Source organism: Cryptomeria japonica, chromosome 6 (genome assembly GCF_030272615.1).
Source record: "Cryptomeria japonica chromosome 6, Sugi_1.0, whole genome shotgun sequence".
In the NCBI taxonomy this organism is placed as follows: Eukaryota; Viridiplantae; Streptophyta; class Pinopsida; order Cupressales; family Cupressaceae; genus Cryptomeria; species Cryptomeria japonica.
The window spans coordinates 142,784,658-142,810,050 of record NC_081410.1 but is presented as its reverse complement, the minus strand read 5'-3'; the positions used below and the strand labels follow the sequence as shown (position 1 = coordinate 142,810,050).

The 25,393-nt window shown below is 33.2% G+C and overlaps 1 protein-coding gene across 5 annotated transcripts in view; it reads right to left on the bottom strand.

The window, feature by feature from the left end:
* LOC131061578 (2-isopropylmalate synthase B) overlaps positions 1–12,864 on the bottom strand; it is a 55,754-nt gene extending 42,890 nt beyond the window's left edge. For 4 of the 5 annotated variants that reach the window (XM_057995337.2, XM_057995338.2, XM_057995339.2 and 1 more), the window contains exon 1: positions 12,195–12,864. In XM_057995337.2, coding sequence (XP_057851320.2) covers positions 12,195–12,760 — 566 coding nt within the window. In that variant the 5' untranslated portion in view covers positions 12,761–12,864. The remainder of the gene's footprint in view (positions 1–12,194) is intronic. The other variant, XM_057995341.2, reaches the window with a different exon arrangement.
* Positions 12,865–25,393: the final 12,529 nt, after the last annotated feature.

The following is a 25,393-nucleotide window of genomic DNA, read 5'->3' as shown; positions in this document are numbered from 1 at the left end:
GATTTGCCACTGCATTGGCACCTCGCCTGACGTGGGAGACCCGAAACTCCTCAAAGAGGTTCAGTTTCGCTCGAATGATCTCCACCCAACGGGATAATTTCCATGATGGGGTATTGCCCTTGGCAATTGCATTGATGACCACCTGGGAATCTCCTTCCAGGTGCAGCCTTTGAATTTTCATGTTTAAAGCCAATTTACTTGCCATTAGTGTCACCTGCACCTCTGCTTCATTGTTTGCTCCATCCTGCAGTCGATGTGCTCCCTTAAAAAGGATGACCCCTTTATCATTTCTCGCAACTACTCCCACTCCTGAGGTTCGCGGGTTTCCCCTAGATGCCCCATCGAAGTTTATTTTTATCCATTCTTTACTCGGTGGCTCCCATGTGACCTTTTCTTTTTCTCCTTCTAGAGAGGGATTAGCCCTCGGGGACCCATTAACGGGTTAAAATGGTATCAGATTCATAGATAATATTAATTAAATATAAATATAATATATTATAAATTATAGAATATATAATAGTAAATATAATTATAATATAATTCTGTTTGTTCTTGTAGTTTCTATTATGAATTAGTAACTTCTTGCAAATTAGATAAACCTCAAACATGTTATAGAGAGAATTGAGATGGAAATTTACAATCTATATATATATTTTATTTAATTGTTATTATTTTTTATTATGTTACCTATATAATATTTAACATCTATATATTTGTAATTTAATTATGTATCTATTTTATATATTAAATCCTAATTTAATTATTTTCATTGTTATATGATTAACCCTCTCTGATTAATTCTTGTAGCTTTAAATATAGATGAATCAATTTAAAATAATATCATAATTTAATATATATTAATTTAACTTAATATTATATAATACAAAATAATAAATATAATTATAGCATTAATCATATATAAAATAAATATATACTTTAATAATAAATTTAACTAAATATATAATTGATAATATTAAAATTATATCCATGATTGTTACACTAACAAAATAATAAGTAAAATAAATTATAATATCATTTTAAAAATAAATTTATATTATAAAATATAATTAATTATTATATATTATATATTATTCTAAAAATTACTTCAAAAAAATATTTAGGTAATTGATAAATAAGCCTCTAAAAACAAGAGATATGTTACGTAAAAAATCTTGAAAATCACAGGCCCAAATTATAATATTAAAATTTTACTTCACCCAGCTACATTGTGTTTTTTTTTTAGTAATATTTGTTTCTCCTATAGAAATATGAATTATATTATTACAATCTCACATTTCGCCAAGCAACCATTTATATTTATTAATATAACAACTTTTTCCTAAGCCACAAAACTAACTACTTGTTGCTTTTTTTTGTATTCAACAAATTATTTAAAGATTTGTGTGGAGAGGGAAGCCCACAAAAAACAAAACAGTCATTTAGGAAAATTTTTAAGTTGGTGGTTCCATGAATTTTGTAGTGTAGTTTAGCTTAAAAATTTAAGGAAGGTGGTGGAGTAAAAATAATCTATTTCCCTCCAAAACTATTTTTTAATAGAAATTAAACTTAGATGTTTGACAAGTGACACATAACATCCTAAGTTGGTGGGGCAATTTCTAGCCCCACCCCTTTTTCACCCGCTCAAATGTGCATGCCTAAAAAGTAGGGCCTTCTATGTTTTTGGAAAAGATTCTAAACAATCCTGCAGAACAAAAAAAATTTATTCATGAGACCTTCATGGGACCCCTACATAAATCTAGCGATACAGTGAAGCAGAAGCAAAGCAAAAAGAACAGAGGCGATTGTTTCAATCGTCTTGCATCTTTCGTGTAATGAGAGTTCTCGAGTTGTATTGGGGTTTTGAGCTTGTTTTCGCTCACGTGTCTAGGTATGTTTGTAGATTACATGTGACATACACAAGCTTATTTAAGCAGGAGCTTAGGTATATACTTCCTCTACATGTATTTCAAGTTTCTTTGTTTTCTAATTTTTAGTTTTTTTCTCTTCTTAAAATAGCTCCAAATCTAAACAATTTAATAGTTGATATTGTTGTTACTGGTTTGAACATGGTAATCACATAACTTTTTTAATAAGTTCCTTTTGCTCACATTTGTGTGGTGTTGTGCTTTGCCTCTCTTTATTACTTTGTCAAATGCAATAACTGTTAAAAATCTTGAAATTTTAAGTATGAGGGTGTTTTTTAATCTTAGTATCATTTCTTCAAGTTTCATTTTATACGAACCCTATCATTGACTCATTTATCAGAGTTCCAAATTTTGCATAGGGGAGAGGATCTAGTAGTTGTGCACCCTAATTTCACGCTTCTCAAAATCCTACAGAAAATTTCAAGTCACTCCAAAAAATTTCTTTTTTTATCAATTGATATGTTAAAAATTCAATTTTACATATTTTAATTCATTTGATAAAGAAACATAAAATTTCATGTATGTGTAACAAAAGGTGTAGTCATAATTATAGAGTATTGCTGAATAATAAATTGTAAAAGCAATTCAATTTAAAAAAAATAGGCTGTATTTCTCTATTTTCAAAGACCATGGACAAGTTGACAAAGTGTTGTACCTTCAAGGTGACTGGTTTCATTTTTGTTGCCACTCGTTTTTTCCACCTGCTATTGAATTAATATTTTCACATGAAACATGTGAAACCCGCTTGCGAATGCACTAGAATGCCATATACATTAAACCACTTAATGGTTATAAATAGTTATTCTAATAGATTTATTAATACTAAGAACCTTTTTGACCCCCTAGCTGGTAATAAATCTATCCACCGTGGTCTCTGGCACACTTGGTGCAATTTTCAACAGGGTCAATCCAGAATATATTCTAGGCTTGACCGTTTTTATGCTAATAAGCACTCCTTTTCCTTTATTCCCTTCGATTCGGATTGCATTGTTAAGACTTTTGCTACTACTCTTTCGGATCATCACCCTATTTTTGCTTGTGTTAACTTCATCACTGCCCCTGCTACTCCTAAAGTTAGGGATTATAAATTCATCCTTAATTCCAGTCTTCTTTTGGACAATGATGTCCTGGCTGCTATCCAGATCGTTAGTGGTATTAATAAATATAACCTTCGACATTGTTCTAACCTGGAAAGATGGTTGTGTAATATCTCTACCTGGAAGAATCTCCTTCAAACTATCGGCCAAAAAAGGGCCAAGGATTACAGATTTGTTGAAAAACAGTTAAATACCAATCTGCAAATGGCTGAGAGTAACATTCAGGACAATCCTGCTGACCTCGATCGGTTATCTCAGGTTATGGTTGCTAAAGACGCCCTTAGAATCCACCAGCAAATTAAGATTAGGGGTGCTAAGATTAGATCCAGGGCTCATTGGCTCCAAGTTGGAGACAGAGGGTCAAATTTTTTCTTTAACCTTCTTAAGCACAAACATTGTAAAGAAGCTATAGATAAGCTCTCAATAGACAATCAGGATGTTTCCGATCCTTATGCTATCTCTAATGCCTTTGCTGACTTTTACAAAGCCCTGTTCTCTTCGGAAGATTCGTTGGAGGCTGAAGTCTGTAGGGATAAGTGTAAACCTTTAATTCCTGGCAAGCTTGATTCTAAAGATATCTCTAATTTATCTAAATCCATCTCCATTGTTGAGGTTGAGGCTGCAATTAAAGCCCTTAGCAACGACAAAGCCCCGGGCCCGGACGGTTTTCCGGTGGAATTTTATAAGGCTAATCTAAGCTGGATTAGTAAGGACCTTCTTGATCTTTATAATGAGGCTATTTCTACTGGCTCTCTTGGCCCAGATATTAATCAAGGTATTATCAAACTGCTTCCAAAAGATGGCAACAAGGCTCTTATCAAAAACTGGAGACCTATAACCTTGCTTAATGTCTCCTATAAAGTTCTTGCGAAGATTCTTGCTCTTAGATTAGTCGATATCCTGCCTAAGTTCATTGGTCCCTCCCAAACTGGTTTTATTAAGGGCAGGTACATACTGGAGAATCTTATCACCAGCTGGGAAGCCATGGACTGGGCTAAAAATTCTCACCAGAACACTGCCATGTTGCTTCTTGATTTTGAGAAGGCCTATGACAGAGTCTAATGGAAATTTATTCTGATGATGTTGGAAGCACTTGGCTTTCCTCCTTATTTTTGTCTTGCTGTTCAAACTCTTCTTAAGGACGCCTCTGCGCGTATTGAAGTTAATGGAGTTCTTTCCCCCTCATTTCCGCTCAGTAGATCTATCAGGCAGGGTTGCCCTCTGGCCCCTGCCCTTTTTGTCATAGCCTCTGAAGCCCTGTACTATATCCTCAGAGACTCCTCCTTGTCTCCCGATGTCAGAGGTATATTTCTTCCCAACGATGAAGAGCTTATTAATTGCCAGTTTGCTGATGATACGGCTCTGTTTTTTGAGCTTACTGAAAATAATTTTAAAAATCTGCAAGGAAAGCTTGATGTTTTCTGTTCTGCTTCCGGTGCTCGTATTTCTCATGCCAAGTCAATTTGTCTTAGTTGGGACGAGCACCCCCCTGAGTGGTTTGTTAATTCCGGATTTCAATGGGGAGGCCCTAACAAAACTGTCAAATATCTTGGTATCCCCTTTTCTGTGGAGCCTACCCTTAAGAATATGTGGCTCTGGATTAAAGAGAAGATTCTCAATAAGCTTAATAAATGGCATAATAGAACTCTTTCTTTGGCTGGCAGGATTCAAGTCTGTCAGAAAATTTTGTCTTCTTACAGCATTTATTATTCTTCAGCTTGGTTGTTCAGTAATTATCAGATTCAAGAAATTCAAAGTGCCATCAGAACCTTTCTCTGGTCTGATGGTAAAGGAAACAAAAAGCAACATGCTGTTAAATGGGCCTGGTGCCATGCTGACAAGATCCTTGGGGGGCTTGGGCTTAAAGACCTGAAAACCCAGGGTATTGCCCTTTCCGCCAAATGGATCTTTCATTCCTTTGAGGGTAACAGCCCTTGGAAAGTGCTTGTCAAGCATAACATTGAGAGAGGCTTTCCCAAGAAAGCTAAGTCTTGGAAAAACCTCCCTTTCAGTGATCTTCTTTTAGGTAATTTCCCTGTTGCTATGCAAGGTTCTGTGGTCTTCAAATCAATATGGAAGGCCTGGGAACATGTTAGGGATCATATCTCCAACAAGGACTGTTACTTCAATGATCAACTCCACGGAGAAAGATCTATTTGGTGGAATTTGGTCATCAATGGGAAGCCCCTTGCTTTATCCCAAGGATGCTCTGCCAGATCCTGGGCTAAAAAAGGGATAAATCAATTTGTGGATTTGTTTGAGGATGGTCTCCTCCCCTCGTGGGATGCCATTAAGACCAAATATGACATTCCTGACTCTCAGAAGAAAACTTACAATATGATCCTTCAAGCTGCTAGAGATCTCCCCTCTTTATGCCATGTTGATTCTCTTAGACATCTTAATTGCAAGTGGCCGGGGGGAGTTGTTATGGCTAGCCTCAAGGCCAAGAACATCTACTCTGTTATTAATCAAACTAATGATATTATTGTTCATGTGAACTCTGTCTGGTATTCTTCCTTTGATACTAAGATGTGGAATAAGTTGTTTCAGTATTTATGGAGAAGTCCTATTGAGCCAAAAATTAATTATTTTAAATGGCTTGTTCTGCTTGATAAGCTTCCTGTTAAAAGCTTTAATTCTGATTCTGACTTGTGTAGCATTTGTAGACTCCCAGAAACTGGGAGACATATTCTTTTCGATTGTTTATTTGCTAAAGAAATTTGGAGTATGTTTGGTGTTATCTATCCTATTACTGTGAGCATTCTTGACATGATTACTAGTTATATATCTGGTCTTCCTAAAGATTCGAATCTTTTTTGGAATATACTGTCCTCTAACATTCTTTGGCAGATATGGAAATGCAGGAACGAAGAGAAGTACCAAGGTAAGCCAAGGGCTCTTACTGAGTTTTTCAGGAAACTCACATATTTTAAAATCTTTCTGCAGGTTCAAGTCACCATGATGATAGAGAGAAAGAAGCTGGAAAGATTTCTCAAGACTGGTCACGCGTCCTTCTACTACTATGAGCTGAAAAATGGATACCTTTGGCGGAGATCGCTGGAAGATCTTCACGCCTTTGACCAAGCTTGTGACAAGCTCAAGAAAGAAATCAGGAAAAATGCAAATCCCAGGATGAAAGAGCTCTCCTTGCTGTCTCAGGTTCAAGCGCATAAGAATATAATCTGGATGGAAGGCCCCCAAGGCTGGACTGCCTGGGTCGATGATTTCTATGATATTCTTCACTAGTTGGTTATCAAGTACCTTTATGTATTGAGCTGTTTTTTCTGTTACTCTGATTTTTTTGGCGACAGTCGGAGGTTAATCCTCCCTGAGGGACTTCCTTTTGAACTCTATTGTACTTTTTTGTTCTCCTTATGCTTAATAGAAAAAATAGTTATTCTATTCTATTTTCATTAGCACAACTTATTTATTTTTTATTTTTAATTATTCAATATATAAACAAAAGTTAATGTTGATGCTTTTTAAGAATAATTTAATTATCAAAACTAAAACTTAAATTTAAAGAATAATTATATTTATTTAATTTAAATTATCAATATTATTTTGGAATTATTTTTGAACAAGATTGATTTATTTTTATTATCTTATTGTATGTATTCTAATGAATTTGATATATTTGTATGGTCTTATGTATTGTTTGGAAATAATTCTTTGATTATTTAAATATTATAAAGAAAATACAATTTCACTAAAATATTATAGAGGGTAATTAAATAATGTTAACAATAAACATACAATTAATTTAAATTATCAATGTTATTTTTGAATTATTTTTGAACAAGATTGATTGATTTTTATCATCTTATTATATGTATTCTAATGAATTTGATATATTTTTATGGTCTTATGTATTGTTTGGAAATAATTCTTTGATTATTTAAATATTATAAAGAAAATACAATTTCACTAAAATATTATGGAGGGTAATTAAATAATGTTAACAATAAACATACAATTAACTTAAATGGTAGAATTGGATAAATTTGTAAGAATGTTAACTTTAAGAAACTAGTTGTGAAGAAATAATGTATTTAATTCTTGGAACTAATTAATAGATTTATTTTAGTTACAATACACACACATATACACATACATACACACACACATTATTTAATTACTCTCCACAAAATATATATAATGTTAACAATAAACATACAATTAACTTAAATAGTAGAATTGGGTAAATTTGTAACTTTAAGAAACTAATAAAATACAATTGAAACATATAAAATACAATCAAAATTTTATGACAAAGTTGCATAGATGTTAACATTTAAAATAATAATTTAATAAAGTATAAAAAAATGTGTCTCAAATAATGTTGATTTCAAAATATATATTTTAATAATAACATTTACAGTTTTTATTATTTAATTTATTTCTGTATATTTTTTAAAAATGTCTTACTGTTTAAATAAATAAATAATGAATGATTTAATTGTATATAAACAACATTTTGGTTTTATATTTTATTTCTATTTTTATAATGTAAATTCATTTAAAAAATAATAATATAATTATTTTTATTTTATTTACTATATTCTACAATAGAGAATGCAATAATCACCTTCAATATAATTATATTATTTATGTACCATCTCTCTCTCTCTCTCTCTCTCTCTCTCTCTCTCTCTCTCTCTCTGACACACACACACGCACGTGCACGCACGCGCACACACACACCATGTTTTTCCCTCCCTATTTCTATCTCTATATCTCCCTCACTCACACACACTCTATTTCTCCCTCCCTATCTCCATCTCTACCTCTCTATCTCTATCTTTATTTCTCACTCTTTCCCCCTCTATCTCGTTCATCAAATCTCTCACCTCCCTCTATCTACATCTCATTATCTTAGAGATATCTCTCTTTAATTCATTCCATCTCTCTCATATCTCTCTTTTTCCCTCCCTCTCTATGTATATATCTACCTCTCTCTACTCTCTATATATTACCTCCTATATCTTTACCTTTCTATCTCTCCATCTCCCCCTCTCTCATTAACTCCCTCTTTCTAACTCTATTTCTCCATATCCCTCTTACTCTCCCCATCTAGATGTATTTCCCTCTTTATATATTTATCTATATCTCTTCGCCCCTTCTACAAACACTTTTGGAAAGGAACTTGATGCATTACGTCCCTTGTTATAAAATATCCTTCTCATTTATTATAATCTTATGTCACAATTATCAAATTCACTTAATTATCACTTATGAATTAAACTATAATAATATATACATTTAAACTTATTTAATAATTTAATTTAATATTTTTTGTTTTTTAAACATATTATTTGATTTTTTTTTAAATATTGATAAGTAAATCAAATAATCTTTTATTTTACGATTTAAACTCATCCTATTAAAGTCTATTCATCTATAAGCATATAATTTTCTCTAATATAGATATATCAATAACTCAGGTTTCTACGCTAGCCTAACCTTAGAGAGACCACTTACATGATATCTCTTCCCACTTTTATTGCCAAAACCACTATTGGAGGATATTAGTCTCCATCAACACTTCACTTGTTTAAACCCACAAACACAACGACCCAATGAAGGCCCACAACCTATGAGCACAATAGTCCAACAAAGGCACATATTTATGATCATGCTAGTCCAACAAAGGCACATATTTATGATCACGCTAGCCCAACAAAGGTACAAGGCCTAGTGAGTGTTTGAACCTTACCACAACGCTATGCCTCAATCAACTTACTTTATTTTTTGATGATATATCGTTTACTTTTAATTTTACTTTGGGAAATATGCTATTAATTATTTTGGTAATTTTAATTCAAAAAATCATATATTTAGATCTAATTTTTAAATTTATATTTTTTTAAATTCATTTAAAAATTATAAAATTATCTTATAATATTTTAAAAAGAGAAAAAAATTCTTAACATTTACTATATTTTTCAAAAACCTATTTGCTTATAGATTTTAATTACAAAATAATATAATATTTTGAAAGATTTTCATTTTTTATATATATATTTTTTATTAACATCAAAAAATTAAAGATGAAAGGAGGAGTTGGAGAGGAAGGACAAAGAGGAGGGTTGGAGAGCGAGGAGATGAAGATGAAAGAAAGAAGATGGAGAATAGGAGGAAAAAAGGGAAGGGCGGAGAGAAAGTAGAAGGAAAAGTGAGTCAGAAGGTGTTAATGCTCAAGGGATCTTGGGGATGGGGTACCCCTTTGTGACCTCACTGGTTCAAAGTCAAAAGTAATCACAAACAAAAATAAAATAAAATAAAATAATTATAATTAATTATATATATGTGTAAAAGATGTTGAAAGATATCAATCTCATGGTCCCGTATGTAAAGGAGACTAATATATCTCCACATCTTTTAGAAGGATGCATTTAAGATAACATCTTTTGATTGTGTGTGTATAAAGTATTATTATCTTTTACAAATAAAAAAAAATTCATTGAAATATATAATATAAACTTTATTGGACATTATTGAAGTATTTCATATTTTTTCAAATGCATTATTAATAATTTTTAGTTATATTAAAATTAGATAATTAATGAGACGTCTCATATTCATTAAAAAAATAATGCTAATGATAGATGTAATCATAAAATTACTATATTTCCATGAGTCTATTCTCATGTTTTCCTTTAAAAAATAATTATTTAATATTTATTTATATATAGAATAATAAGTGAATGAAAGATGCGAATGTGTATGGGAGTAGTCCAAAAAATTTGTGCTATGTGATTATATGAAGCTCCTATTTTTTAGGCATGCAAATTTAAATGGGATGGGACTAGAAATTGCCCCCAAGAGCTTAGAGATGTTATTGCCACTTGTCAAACATCTGAGTTTAATTTTTATTAAAAGATCTTTCGAAAGAAAATAAATTAAATTACTTGTTTTTTTTATTATGCGCATACAGAGATATTATATTAATAAAACCACCTGTCATTACCAGCTCTATTTTTACCCAGCTTAAGCGTGCGAAAGGCCAAGAAGGATGCAAATACTGTGCAAACACAGAAGGATTTGGGCCAGGGCAAGACTGATTGGAAGTCTCGACGAAATGATGGGGTTTTGTCTGGTAGTTGTGGCTTTGTTTCTCCAGCCTAGGTGTTTCATTGGAGCAATGGCCTCCTTGGTCAAAGTCTTTGTGACTCTGCTATGCCTCCCTCGAGAAAGGAGGAAATCGCCAATCAAAATTTCTGCCCATGCAAGAATGCTTATAATCCATTTCATGCATGCATTGAGTTTTCAAAAACGTAGATTCTGAAGGCCAATGCAACGCCGGATTTAGGGCTTTTTGCACAGGGCACGTCTCCATCTGTGTTGTCGAGGGAAAACATTTCCTTCACACATGATCCACTCCCATCTCCGATATCTTAAGATTTTGGCTCTTCCTTGTTTTTGGGTGACATGAAGGTGGATTTATCATCTGAACCTATGTACTTTATTATTTTGGTTCACGGGCTCTGGTTTTCAGAGTTGTTGGGAAGAGACCTTCAGTGAATCATGATTTCTTAGCTTGGAGCAAGAGTACTTGGGACGACTCGTCTTCTCCTAAGGCGGAGCAAATAAATCTAAAAAGCAAAGAGAAAAACCAAAATACTCAGAGTTTGACACTTCAAGAGAACAATTTCCAACAACTATGCAAGAGTTCAAAAGATCAGCTGTAAGTAAGTACACAGGAAAAGCAAAGAGAAAAAACAAAATACACTATTCTGGTTCCAAAACAGTAGTACGGATTGACTAATACGTGTGTTAGTCATGTGTATGTCTGAGATTGACTAACACATCGCTATCACGATGTACGAAAGGGCCGAAGCTATTCTGGCTCCAAAATGGCCGCGACTATTCCGGTTCCGAAACGGACCTTTCGTATAGCGTGATAGCGCATGTTAGTCAATCGCAGTCGTTTATTGCAAAATTGACGGTGTAAAACGCACGACTAACATGTGTGTTAGTCAATCCGTACTGTCATCTAAGAGCCAGAATAGACGCGTCCCTCCAAAACGGCAGAAGCTATTCTGGCTCCAAAACAGACCTTCCGTACAACGTGATAGCACAATCGTTTATTGCAAAATCGACGGTGTAAAACGCGCAACTAACATGGGTGTTAGTCAATCCATACTGTCGTTTTGGAGCCAAAATACACGCGTCCCTCCAAAACAGACCTTTCGTACAACATGATAGCGATGTATTAGTCAATCGCAGCCATTTATTGCAAAATCGACGATGTAAAACATGTTACTAACACATGTGTTAGTCAATCTATACAGTCATTTTGGAGCCAAAATTGACACGTCCGTACGAAAGGTGGAGCCAGAATAGCTTCGGCCATAAGTACACAAGAGTCTGAACATTTATAGTGGATAGTTATTACATTTGATTTGAAAAAATATATTTATTTCACTTGTTATGGTTGTGTCTATTCTCGCTCCAAAATGATCGAATTTGTCACACTAACAAGACATGTTATGCATTCTCAGCGGTTGAATAGAAAATCTATGGTTGAAAATCGCAACTAACATCGCGTGTTCATCACACCATACCACTTTGCGGAGCCAGAATAGACGAGTCCGAAATACTTATTAATGATTTATTTATGCTTTTTTATACAATATTTATAAGTTTGGTACATTTTGACTAACATTTAGTAAAACACAAGTATTGGTTCATTTTGACTAACATTTTGGTATTTTTTTTATTTACATGTGATTATTTTTTTTTATTATTATAAGCACAAGTGGATGTACAACTATCAAACCCTGATTGAAGCTATTTTGGCTCCAAAACGTGATAGTGACGTGTTAGTCAATTGCAATCGTTTATTGCAAAATCGACGGTTTAAAACGCGCAACTAACACACGTGTTAGTCAATCCATACAGTCATTTTGAAACCAGAATAAACACGTCCTATCTATTCAGATGAAAACTAATGATATGAAGTTTCCACAATCCATATATCTATTATATTGTTTCTAGATTTCAATTGTGACAGTTTTCTCATCAACATCAAATCCAAAATGATGTGACAGATTTTGTATCAATGTTATTCCAAGAGTTATAAAAAACTATCACACAACCCTAGCAGTATAAACAGAGAAAAAACTTTACTGATCTATCCTAAAATTAAAAAAATATATTCCGTATGTACCTGGAGGCATCCTCTGCAGCGAACTCGATCTGTAGGCATCCGAGGCTACGAGCATAGGCTACCATATCGGAGGCAAGACGCAGCGCCTGGTCTCTGGACATATTAAGCTTGTGCTTCAAATGAATGTCGCTGGTAGAGATGAATGGAATGATCATTGGCCGCCGAGCATGGCGAAGTGCTTCCCAGGCGGCATCAATGTCCGCCTTGTTACATCGCGCCAGCGCAGCGATGACCGGCACGTGCCCGTCATCGACGTTGCCCACTTCCCGAGCAATCATCTTCACGGCTTCCATATCGGCGGGAGACGCGAATGGATAGCCTGCGTCGATAACATCCACTCCCACCAAACGCAGCTGCCGTGCGATTTGGAGCTTCTGGTTTGTTGTCATGGCAGCGCCCGGTGACTGCTCGCCGTCGCGCAACGTCGTGTCCAAAATGCGCACGTGCCCAGCGGTAGCGGTTACGCAACAATGGCCTCTCTTCTTCTTCGTCTTCGAACGCGCGATCCAGCGGTGGCCACTTTGCTGAAAGGCCTGCAGTTTCCCAGCCAGCTGTAGTTGCGACATTTGCGAGAGTTCTGGAAGGAAAAGTTTGTCATCTCATCGAACGAAGTTGGGAAATACCTGGTCGTCTTTGTGTCGTGCAATTTTGCAGATATGGTACGTTTTTTCAGATATGGTTTAGAAATCAAATAAATCTAGGAGGACGCGTCCAATGGAGGGAAAATAGGAGCAGTAATAATTGACACTATGGGTTGCATTAGGGAAGAGTATCAGGGGTTGGGCACTTTAACTTTGCGTTTCCAAAATCTTATGTGGAAATTTCAAATCACTTCCAATTTTTTTACCCCTGCTTATATGGGAGGTACCTAACAAACAAGGCATACATACATTATTCCCTTGTGGGATTTGAACTTGTGATATCTCTTTCAAGAGTATAAGTTCTTCACCACTAGGCCAACTCTAGTTGTTTCAAGAGTTTACAAATGATTCTCATATTTCAAGTGTTTACAATTTTATTAGGGGAAGAGCACTAGTTGTTATAGGGGAGGACCCAATAGTGGTGCACCTTAACTTCATGCTTCTCAAAATCCTACATGGAAATTTCAAATCACTCCCAATTTTTCACAACAGCTTACTTGGCAAGTCCCTTGCCTTTTACCAAGGTGTTAAGAACAACCCCCCCAAAAAAGTGAGATCAATAATTGTGCAAAAGAGACCCCTATACTTGTGCAGTTGATGTGACATCATATGATTGGTTGCTTTTTACAACTAATGATACATTTCATAGCAATAACAACTCTAAAATCAAAACTATTGGTGCAATGTATTGCAATTATTAATATATAAATACACAAAAATTGATATTTTATGTTTCAAACAATAGTTTTTGTTTGTACTTTTATTGGAGCAAAAAGTATCAACAACCATCACAACTATTCATACATGCTCAACTACTTGTGCTCTTCCCCTAGTTCCAAAAATAATTATTGGCTTCTTGTGCATCCAACCTTCAATTACGAACTTTAAACAAACTCAAAAAATGATAACTAAAAGCACAATAATAAATTCCACATGTACCAATGGTCACCCAATTTTTCAAAATTTTGGATCATGATTGGCCCATTTATGCACGACTATTAGGGCATTTGTGCATAAGTATTGGCAATATTAATTTCACATCTTTAAGTAGGTATCAAACAACACTTTGAAATGTGTAATTTTTTTACCTTTGCACACATAACAGACTACACAACATGCATTGTTACTACCCATAAACTAAAACAATAGCTATAAGTAGTTAAGTCGCATACAAAGCCAATAAAATAAAATAAAAAGGATGAAAATATGATTACTTTTTAAGATTTGTGGGTGCACAAAGTTAGCTATAATGACTATCAGTATGCTTCCCCTAGTTATCTTGTGGTCAATACTATGACAACTTAGCATTTATGTATGGCATTCTAGATCAATATCTTTCAACGAAATTAGATTTTAAGTAGTACATAGCTCACAAAGCACAGTAATTTATTTCAATTGAGTTTTTATTATACGTGTTGTATTTATGACAAGTACACTCACGCCCTTTACCATGATTGTTGAAGGTCTTTGGCATTAATGAAGTCTGATATCTTTTACTGAAGTGATCTGATATTGCTACTATGATTTTATTTCAGTAATGCCCCAAACAAGTGTTAGCGCAACTTATGGTCTCATGTCCATGATTTATGATGTGATTGGAGGTGTGATTGTAGGTGCACGTCGGTCAAGGCTATAAAGCTCTATTTGTTAAGACAATCGAGGAGTTGTTCTCGTTTTTAACTCCCTCCGCCTCTTCCATTATGCTCCTTGTTTCCTCTGTAATTTCTTTGTTCATCCAATGGTTACCTTTGTATAAGTCATGCTTTTGCAAATGTTAATATATAGTTTTATTTTATTATTTTCTGCTCTAATTTTCCCCTGTTGTCTACAAGGTTTTATTTTCTCTTCTAGATAGATCTATAATCTCTTTTGTACGTTCAATTGCAAATTTAACATGGTATCAAATCACACGTGAGCTAGGAAGAAGGAGCATTAACAAATTTTTGCAAGTATTGAAGATTAGAGTTATTAGAAAGAGGGTCAATGCAAGAAGCTCAGTCCACTTTTTGGCCAAAAAGTGGAATTGTTTTCCCTGATTTTTCAGGTTTTGTCTCATTTGAGATTAAATTTTGAAACACTTGGAAATTGAATTTTGAAAAAAGTCAAAAATATAAAAGCTAATTCTCTGAGTCTACTTTCCAAATATGTAATTTATTTTAATACCCACATAATAAAAAATAACTTTTTGAATGAAGTTCTAAAAACTATGTTTTAAACATGTATGTTTCGGGACCATACCATGCATGTGTATGACTGACACTTTTTGACACAACTAAAATTATTTTCTCAAACCGTTTTGGAAAATGGTTTTTAAAACACTGAAGATTGATGAACATATTTTTCTATTTTTTTATTTTAATTATTTTTTTAATTAAGTTTTTAATGATCGTAATTATCTTTTTAAAAATTTGATGTATACGGCTCACATAATTTGACGTAAACTTAACATTTTTTTATTTTTTTTAAATAGAAAAGAATTTTGTGTAGATTGATGACATGATTTTTTTTTCAAAATTCATTAAAATAAAAAGTTATTAAATTAACAAAATTAGTTAATATTTTAAGTTTATGGACCCGATTTAGTATAAATTAAATGAAAAATAGTTAAAATAATCAATTTAAAAAAAAAAACTACATATTTAGAATCTAGACAGTATAATCCGAAATGGGTTTTAATTTCCTATTAAAAAAATTCTAATTGGAGGCATGTAAACTATTTCAGAAGTTCATATTTGTGTTTTTGTTCATGGAGATTTGAATTTGTAGGTCCATGTCTCAGGTGTGGCCATCTTAGGCCTATCTTGGACCTAATCCCGAGGCAAGTGGTGGGTTGTGGAATCAACTTCCATAGAACGGGCCTCCGTTTTGAAAACAGGGGCTCGTTCCTTTTTTAACCGTTGGTTTTCGGAACAGGCCCCCGTCCTCCATTTTTAAAACGGGGGCCCGTTATATAAATAACTGGCCCTCATTCCTAAAATTAATGTTACTGTCCAAAAAAAGGACAGATTGCATCAATTTATCAGATTATCATTGGAATTCGTACTGACAAACATTTTTTATAGCATTTGGCACTACTCTTTTTTATCTTTTTTACACAAATTTCAGAAGAACTCGATAAAAAGAAATATTATTTTTTGAAGAGGAGTTTGTAAAGATGGGTTCGAATCAATGTAAAGAAACAAAGGAAGATAATGATAACAAACGAAATTCAAGCACAAAGAGAAAAGGAGGCAAAACGCCAAAGAGATCGAAGATCACAACAACGACAGTTGAAGAACATTAAAGCATCTAGTTCAGTGTCCGTTGTAGATGAGACCATTGAAGAGATCATGATGGACGCAAGCAATGTAGAACCAAACATGGGTATGACTGTTGATGCAAATGTTCATGTGGATGTGAATCCTGGTCTGTTTTTAAATCCCCAAGACTATGATGCCAATCAAATTGTTGATTTAAATGAAGCTGGATATAAATTTAATACACCAATACGAAAATAAAAATAAAAATCTAAAATATTACACCACCCCCTTTGAAAGAAAATGAATGTAATTTGTTTCCTATTGATAGAAATGTGTTAGATAATCTTAATGGGTTAGTTTCTTGGAGACAAATCAAAACACATGCGAACAGATTATATAAACAATTTTTCTATAATAAAAAGTTAAGATTCCAATGTCAATTAATGCTACAATTAATAAAAATATTAAAAATGTGTAAAGTCATGAAAAAATAGGTATTTATGCAAAACCAAACAGAAAAGATGAATCATATAAGAAAGTTGTATCTATTGTTGTCAGTGCCATTGATTCTATCGGAAAAACAAGTCAATCTAAAGATAAGAATGTGGCATGTAGAGTTATAACAACTGCTATAGTTGACAAAACAATTGTTAGTAAAAGAATATTAAGTGATATAAGTGGCTATTTAAACTTACATTGTAGAACCTTGTCAAAAGCGGTCAAAAGAAGAGACGCAATTGAAATTGATCCACTAAACCATTGTTGGAGTTTTAGTGGTAGACTTTAAAAGCCGAACATGAAATTAAATAATGAAACTAAACTATTAATCGCAAAATTTTGGCATGATAACACTAGAGTTTCATCAAATGCTAGAGATGTTTTAAATTTAAGGGTGGGATCAAAAATTCGTGATCCTCATCCAAAACATCTTCTTGACATGACTCAAACTGAATTCTTTAAAAAAATTAGTGATGATTTTGTGTTAATGAATTTATGAATTAGTCAAAGATCATTTGAAAAATGCAAACCCTGATATGTTAAAATCAATAAACAAAGAATATCTTGTTGTTGTAAAACTCATGTTTAGTTCCATTACTATTATGATGTTTTGCAATATATACATTGTATGTGCATGGTAATGATCTTGTGCAAGATTGTGGTGTTTATGTTCCACCTGAAACTATAAAAGATTTTATTGCAAGTTTATTTTGTAAACCACCTAATGAGCAATTATTTCTTTCTGGTTCATGCATATGGCCTTTGCAATTTATGTGGGAACTATTTTTTGATAGGTGAATGTTTGCATGAACATGTTTCATCTGAGTTTGGACAAAAAATGGTTGATGTTAGGAGATTTAAAAATATAGAATACCCTCTAAAGGATGGAAAGATGGGGAAACGTTTAGAATTGATTATAAAACAGAATAGTGTGAATGCATTTATCAGTGAGTTTAAAATTCATATTGTTCCAAAATATGTGAAACATTCCCAACATGCTCGATGGCTTGATGGACAATTTCGCATATGCAAGAACACATTTCCAGTTGGACACAATAGTATCAATTGTGGATTTTGCAGAAAATTATACTCTAAAGCCATAAGAGGAAACTCAATCACAATACTACAACTCGGTGCAATTGGCCATATTTGTGCACATTATATATAGACATGACCATGACGATATAAAAGATAACATAAAAAATTTGAGGGAGTATCATTTGTATGTTAGTGATAATCAATTACACTCGTCAGAGTTTGTTCAACATTGCTTTGAGGTATTTCATGATAATCTTAAGGAAAGAGAAATTGACATGAAACAACATATGATATGGTCAAATAACTGCACTGGACAATTCAAAAATGCAAGAATGTTTTATTGGCTATGCAGAGTTCACAAGAAAACCAATGTCCAACATTTATGGAGTTTTTTTGAAGTGTTACATGGTAAGGGAGAACACGATGGAGCCGGTGCCTGTGTAAAAAGAGCTCTTGCTAGAGAACAATTGAAATTCGAGGATGCAGTGAATTTCATATATGCTCGTGCAGTTGTAGATTGGTGCAATTCAAAGTTGTCAAAAGGATCAACTGAGAACTTTGCAATTCAACGTTTCTTCTGGTTGGTAGAGGAAGATAGTATTCATATTCAGTATGATTGTAATACCATCATTGGATCAACTAAATGGCATTCGTTTAAGAGTTCTAATTCAAACACATGGACTATATTCACAATGGAGCTTGCTTGCTTTTGTCAGTTTTGTGTTTCCAAAGATTAGGAATTTTGTGAGAATAAAGAATAGGTTGAAGAAAGGCAACACAGATCATTGACACCCATAGATGCAAATGATCTGCATGAAAGAAATGATGAAGATATGGATCAGATGTTTGCATCAAATGACTATGATCGCATTTCAGATCTTATACAACAAGGTAAAATTGTTTTTGAAATTTGTTTTGATTTATTAAATAGTACATATATGAAATCTTACAGTGTATATTTTTGTTTTTATATCTCATTAAATATTAAAATAAAATTGTTTTGTGCCCAGGACATGTCTATGTTGTCGTTGCACCAGAGGACAATGAAGATGGGACAAAGTATTGGTTGGCTTGATTTGTAGAGCCAAAACATAAGCTAACCACTCCTCGAGTAGATGATGATGGTTATGACTATCCAACAGGATCTGTGGTTGTTGTTGGCACCTGGCTAAACAAATATCTAACAAGAAATAATGGATTGCCTATGTTTGAAGATTATGAATTAGAGAAGAAAATTATACATAACTCGCATTTGGTAGTGGCAACTAATATAAAATTGGATAGATATCGTGGCAGACCTACTAATAAAAAATTATGGACTCTCTCTATGGAAGAGCACGAGACAATTATAGATGCTTTGCAAAAGAAAGAGGATGCAGATGGTATAACAAAATGAATATATACAAGTAAGTTATAATTTTGAGAGATATATCCTTATTATTATAATGTAAATAGACTATTTTTTATTTTATTTCAGGTCTTCCACGTGTACATGGCATTAATGAATACTATTATGTGTGCATTTACAAATATGTTTAAGGTTCAATTTTTAAACTTTACTTGAGTAAAGTAATATTCTTGCACTTGAATGTTGAATTATGATTGTGTATTTTATACGATATGTTTTTTTTTGCAAGTCCCTTAGGAGATGAAGTCAAAGATTTTAGATAGGTCTGCTTGATTACACTCTTTGCAATATACATAAATGAGAGACTATTGGTCAAATTTATGAATAAGATAATTATGTTTTAATCAATTTCTATTCAATTTATTATATATTCTATGGGGTAAATTTAATTTCATACATAGCACACTAGTTCTACTTGTTGGACCCCACCATACCACCTACTTTGTTCCTTACACTTTGCTCTTATCATCATTGTTATTGAAATGGTAATTATATATTTAAACCTATGTTTTGATACTTTTCTCTTATCATCATTATTATTGTAATGGTAATTATATATTTGATTATATATTTTGTGTATCTATGACTATTAATACTTTTTAATTTAGTTTAAAATATGTTATAATTATAAGATATGTTTTGATTCTTTGGTCTTATCATCTTTGTTAGTTCATGATCTACACCTTTAATTTATCTAATCACAAGTTATTTAAATAAAATTTTAAGTCCACATAATCCATATAAAGTTATTTAAGCACAAGTTCCATTAATGAAATTTCAAGTCCACATAATACATATAATATCTAATCCATATATATCTGGATGGTAACATGATGAACTCCACATAATATCTAATGTGCATATGTGTGTGTGTGTGTGTGTGTGTGTGTAGTCCAAAATATATATATGATCTAATCCTATTACGCAACTATCCATATATATAAAGTATGTGCACGTCCAAGACAATATATACAATGTTAAAAAATACGTACATGTGTAAACAAATGTGTAAAGTCCACAAAAAAGTACATATCATGTAAAATGGTACATGTACATCATATCAAATCCAAATAAGCAATAAAATATAAATGCTACCATCAATAACATCTTGTGGTCTCTTCTCCCTGGGATGTGGACCAAATCGACCCATCTCATGTTGTACAAAGAAAAAATAATATTAAAATACATGATTAACTATTAAAAGGCAATCATTTATCAAATACAATTGGAATTCATAAATTAAGTTACAAACTTATCGTATGCGTGTGCATATCAACTCTAGTAGCTTGTTCTGCATGTACTATATGCTCAGGAGTTGTGTCATCATGTATACAAGATAAGAAACGTGATATAATGAACATGAGCACATACACGTGTTTATTTCTTTATTAAATAAAAATGAACATTTATAATTTGTGTAGTCACATAAATCTGTCCACTTAATTAAATGAATATTTACTATTCATTTGATTATTTATCCACTAGCCAACAGTTAATTAAATTGATATTTAATTAATTCATCATCAACCCCTTCTCCTATTAATTAAATAAATTATTCAATTTATTTAAATTAATTCATTAAACCAAATTCATAATCAATTAAATGAATAAATCCTATTTATTTAATTTAATCTCCTTTCCTCTTTTAAATAAATAATTAAAACATTTATTTAAATCCCTAAACTACCCCCCCACTTGCAAAATCCTACAAATGCAAGTTGCAACCACAATTTAAATAAATTAATTTTATTTTAATTTAAATCCTATTTTCCCTCACCCACCAAACCCACTTGCAATCCTAAATCCCCTTCTAGACCCTTCTAACCACTTTCTAATCACTCCTAATTAGCCTAATCCATCTCCTAATTATTTTCACATTCCTAAGTAACTTGAAGTCACTTCTCAAAGCCTCCAAAGTCTTTGAAAAGCATTTAATGCTTTATGTGTTCAACAATCTAACCTCTAAAGTCTTCCAAACCACTAATGGCTCTTACATGACCATTAATGGCTCTTACATAGCCATTTATGGTTAACTCAACTCACCCACATGGTTAGAGACTTTACCTCTAACTCAACCCCCATTTGACTCATAGGTCTCCTCAAGCATTTATTGCTTTGACCATGGTTATCCTCACTAACTCTTGCACAAGAGTTTATCCATTGGATAAAAGCATTATTCCTTGAATAGTGAATTTATTCATTCAACTCAACATTAACCTTGCCCCCTAGGGTAACCCTCGAGGCATGTCAAGCATTTAATACTTCTTCCCTCCCCCCTCAACCCATCTCATGTTGACATTTGTCATCCTGGAATTGGGTTGAAAGCCCTCACATGGATCGTAAACCTTTCAATCCTAATCCTTGTTGAGATTACTCAATCTCAACCATCCATTGCTCCATTTTTCCTATAAATAGAGCCCATTTCTTCATAATCCAGATACTGAAAACTTGCATGCATCTAACTTATAGTGAATTCTAGAGAGTATTTAGCATAATCATTTACATTTACTCTTTTGGACTAAAATTAACACTAGATTAGATAATATCTCATCTTTAGCTTGTTCATGTTTGCATTTTCATGAGCTTTTATTTCATAATCTTGAATCTCCATAAGACATCCAAAAATAGTGCAAAAAGCTACTGAGAGCTACACTCATTTGGGAACTTGGAGAGGAGAGGAACAAGGGAGAAGAAGCTACAAGCATGGTGGAAGACATTTGGAGATGCCTTGTTACATTTATTTTCTTTGGTAAATGTTCTTGTTACCAAATTTTTGCACATGCTAAATTTGGTGGCCTAATGAGGCCTTGCTTTCATTCATATTGAAAAGTGCCAAGCAAATCAACAAATATCAGGTCAAATCATTAGCAAGAAATTAGATATGCACTTCTTTTTTTTAACTTGTTTGCTTCATGTGCAGATATAGGAAAAGTAAAATACAACATGTGGGTTAAAATTGTGGCTCCCACGAGGGTTGAGCCCAACATGCTGATGGAGATGGGTGTTACAAAGATAAATAGATCACAGAGATATTCATGCTCCATTACACTTTCAGGTATGGCATGGCTATTAAAACCTTCAAGCAAATTCATTTGGCAAGTGTATCGCCAAATCCCCTGCGAGGCTGATGGAAGGTAAAATAAACTTCAAAACAAATGCAATTGGCCTATGTAAGGCATTTTTTACCTGGGTGCCAAGTTGGGTTTACAAAAGAAATGAACTTTCAAGGGAGACCATTTATCCCACATTGGTCGTGCGGAGGAAATTCATCGCATTTAAAGGTAAAGACGCATATATCCTTAGTGTCAAAGCTTACGGGCTTTTGACAAGGAGTAGATCAACATTGGTGGATCCCCTATGTGCGCACGCATCTCAAGGCACCCAAATTTTTCAGCAGAAGAGCAAATTAACCAGCAAGCAAGTTGGGAAGATCAATGGTGATCAAGAAAGATCCAACGGCGGTCGCTATGTCGCGATGAAAAGATGCACGTTGAATACTCCCCGCGATTTGGCGACAAAGCACGTGCCGAAAAGAGGTGGTTAAAGGGCATATAATAAAATATCATACATAAGGTTCCTCATCTCCTCTAGCAGTATCTTGTGCACCTTGACGAGTATGTACATTGAAATCAATGCCAAATGTAGTGCTAGCTAAGTCCTGTACAAGGTCAAATTCAAAGTGTCCAATTAAATATCAAATTAAGAGTCAAAATAAGGTCAAATTAAGTATTACATATTAAGACCTCAAAGGATGTCGATGGACGTTCAATTTGGCTCTGATAAAAATGATGAGGATAACCTATCCTGATAGTAGTGTCCACCTGCAAACATGCATTTAATGAAATCATATTTATTGAACATATATATGTGTATTAAATAATTTCAAGTTAAGTTACAATGTTGTAAGAACATATTTAATTTATGAATTCTAAGATACATACAATAGATGGTGTCACAGTTGTCGCACCCTCTTCTCTATGTGATGTAGAGGGTCCCTCATGACCTGATGCCTGGAGAAAGAAGCATTCAATGTATCAACATGAAAATTTATGTAGTATACGATAATAACATATTAACTTAAAAATCTAGTAGAATGTCTAGATAGAAATTGATACTATACCCCAAAAGGTGTGCCAAGTTGTGTAGGAGTAGATACAATATTGACTCAAACATTTGGTGTAGTCCTTATCTACATAAACCAAATTTACTTAATGAAGTATTAGAATGTATAAAAAAAAGACATACACTTAATTTATATATTGACATCTACATATATATATATATATATATATATATATATATATATACCTGGTCAAGATGATCATTAGAGAAAAGAAAATCCATATATGATGTCATCATAGTATCATCTGATGCATCGTGCTCAGCTGCAACTGAAGTGGAACCTGGATTAGCAGTAGGACCTACACACATCTAATGGTAGCTCATACACATATGTGGCATCGATCAAGGAGCAGATGCCATGTGTGTAGCTTGCTCACTCAGGTTACCTGTGAGGGAAGTTAAAGCATCTAATGTTGAAATAAATGATGTATTCTGCACATCTTCGGGAATCGATGGAGCAATAGGTGGAACCATGGGTGGATCTGGTAGGGGATTATTAGTGTGTGCCCCTAATCTATGTTGTGGCATTCCACCACCAACACCCTGGAATTACTTAATATCAAAATAATTTGGTTTTTTGTGCAATACAAACTCACAGTATAATTTCTTCAAAAAATATAAAGGGACCTCATAATTACGATGTGGTGGATAATAAAAAACCTTCCACCATCTATTTCATAAGTGTCTAGTCATTTTGGATGATCACACCACCTAATTGAAATTATTTTCTGGGTAGGTTGCATTGGTTCTTTTATTTTTGGGTTTGTAAAATATGGACATAAATGAGCTTTGGTTATTCTAAGACCAGTGATTTGCCTATAAGTTAATCCATCAGCATAAAAATCATGCAACTATTGTCGTCGTCTATGAAGTTGATTTAATTGAGAATCAACTGATCTAACTGACTTGACAACAGTTTGCATTGATTTTGCAAACTCTAGAAGATTGGCAGGGGGGGGGTGATTGGCTCATTTTGGATTGAAGTAATGTTTTTTTCAATAACTTCTAGGTTTCCATTAATTCTTTCTCTTAAATGAATTTCATCTAATTTAGGGGTGGACCTAGAGGTGGAGGAGGAGGGGGTTGTGAAGGGGGATTTTCACCTAACAATTCATCTATGTCAAACACATCCATCATAACAAAGAGCTCCTGCATATATAAAGATATACATGAATTATATACAACTTTGTGTCAAAGAAGAATCTATTTTAGTTTTTAAAAAATCATTTATAAATAGTAACATTTCTATGTTATTAAATGAGATACACATGAAATATAATATAATATTGAACTTAAAAAATATACATGTACATACTATTGAATCATTAAATATAAAATTTGCGGACAAAACTTAATAAAAACTTTCATTGAAACTTCATAAATCTATTATATATTCAATTTAATGCATTCATTTCTTGTAAAATGCATCAACTATTAAAATCATTAAAAATATTCCATACATGAACTTGTTAAAAAAGTAAAATAAGACCAACATATATAAAGTAATATATAATAAATAATTAGTCACAATTCTGGTAAACATGTTGAATTAGTACTTTGTGTTGTAATAGTACTAATATATTAGATGTTAACCTCTCTAAGTGGTCATTTACTGAGTAAACATGTTGAATAGTATTTCAGTGTTGGAGATGAATTAGATGATGAAGTTGACAATTCGAGAAAATCATGTCATGTCACGGCTTAATAGGTCCTATTATGGACCTATTATGCCATGATGGCATAATAGGTGGACAATTATGCAATGTCATGGCATAATACGACTTATTATGCCATCATGGCAGAAAAGGTGCCATGACATGATATAATAGGTCCTATTATGCCATGACATGGCATAATAGGTCCATAATTGGTCCTATCATACCATGACATGACATAATAGGACCATAATAGGACCTTTATGCCATGACATGGCATAAATGGACCTATTGTGTCATTTCATGGCATAATAGGACCTATTGTGCCATGATGGCAAAATAGGACCTATTCTGCCATGATGGCAAAATAGGTCCTATTATGCCATGGCATGATATAATAGGACCAACTATGGACCATAATATAATAGGTTGATAATTGGTCCTATCTTACCATGACATGACATAATAGGACCATAATAGGACCTTTATGCCATGACATGGCATAAATGGACCTATTGTGTCATTTCATGGCATAATAGGACCTATTGTGCCATGATGGCAAAATAGGTCCTATTATGCCATGGCATGATACCTATTG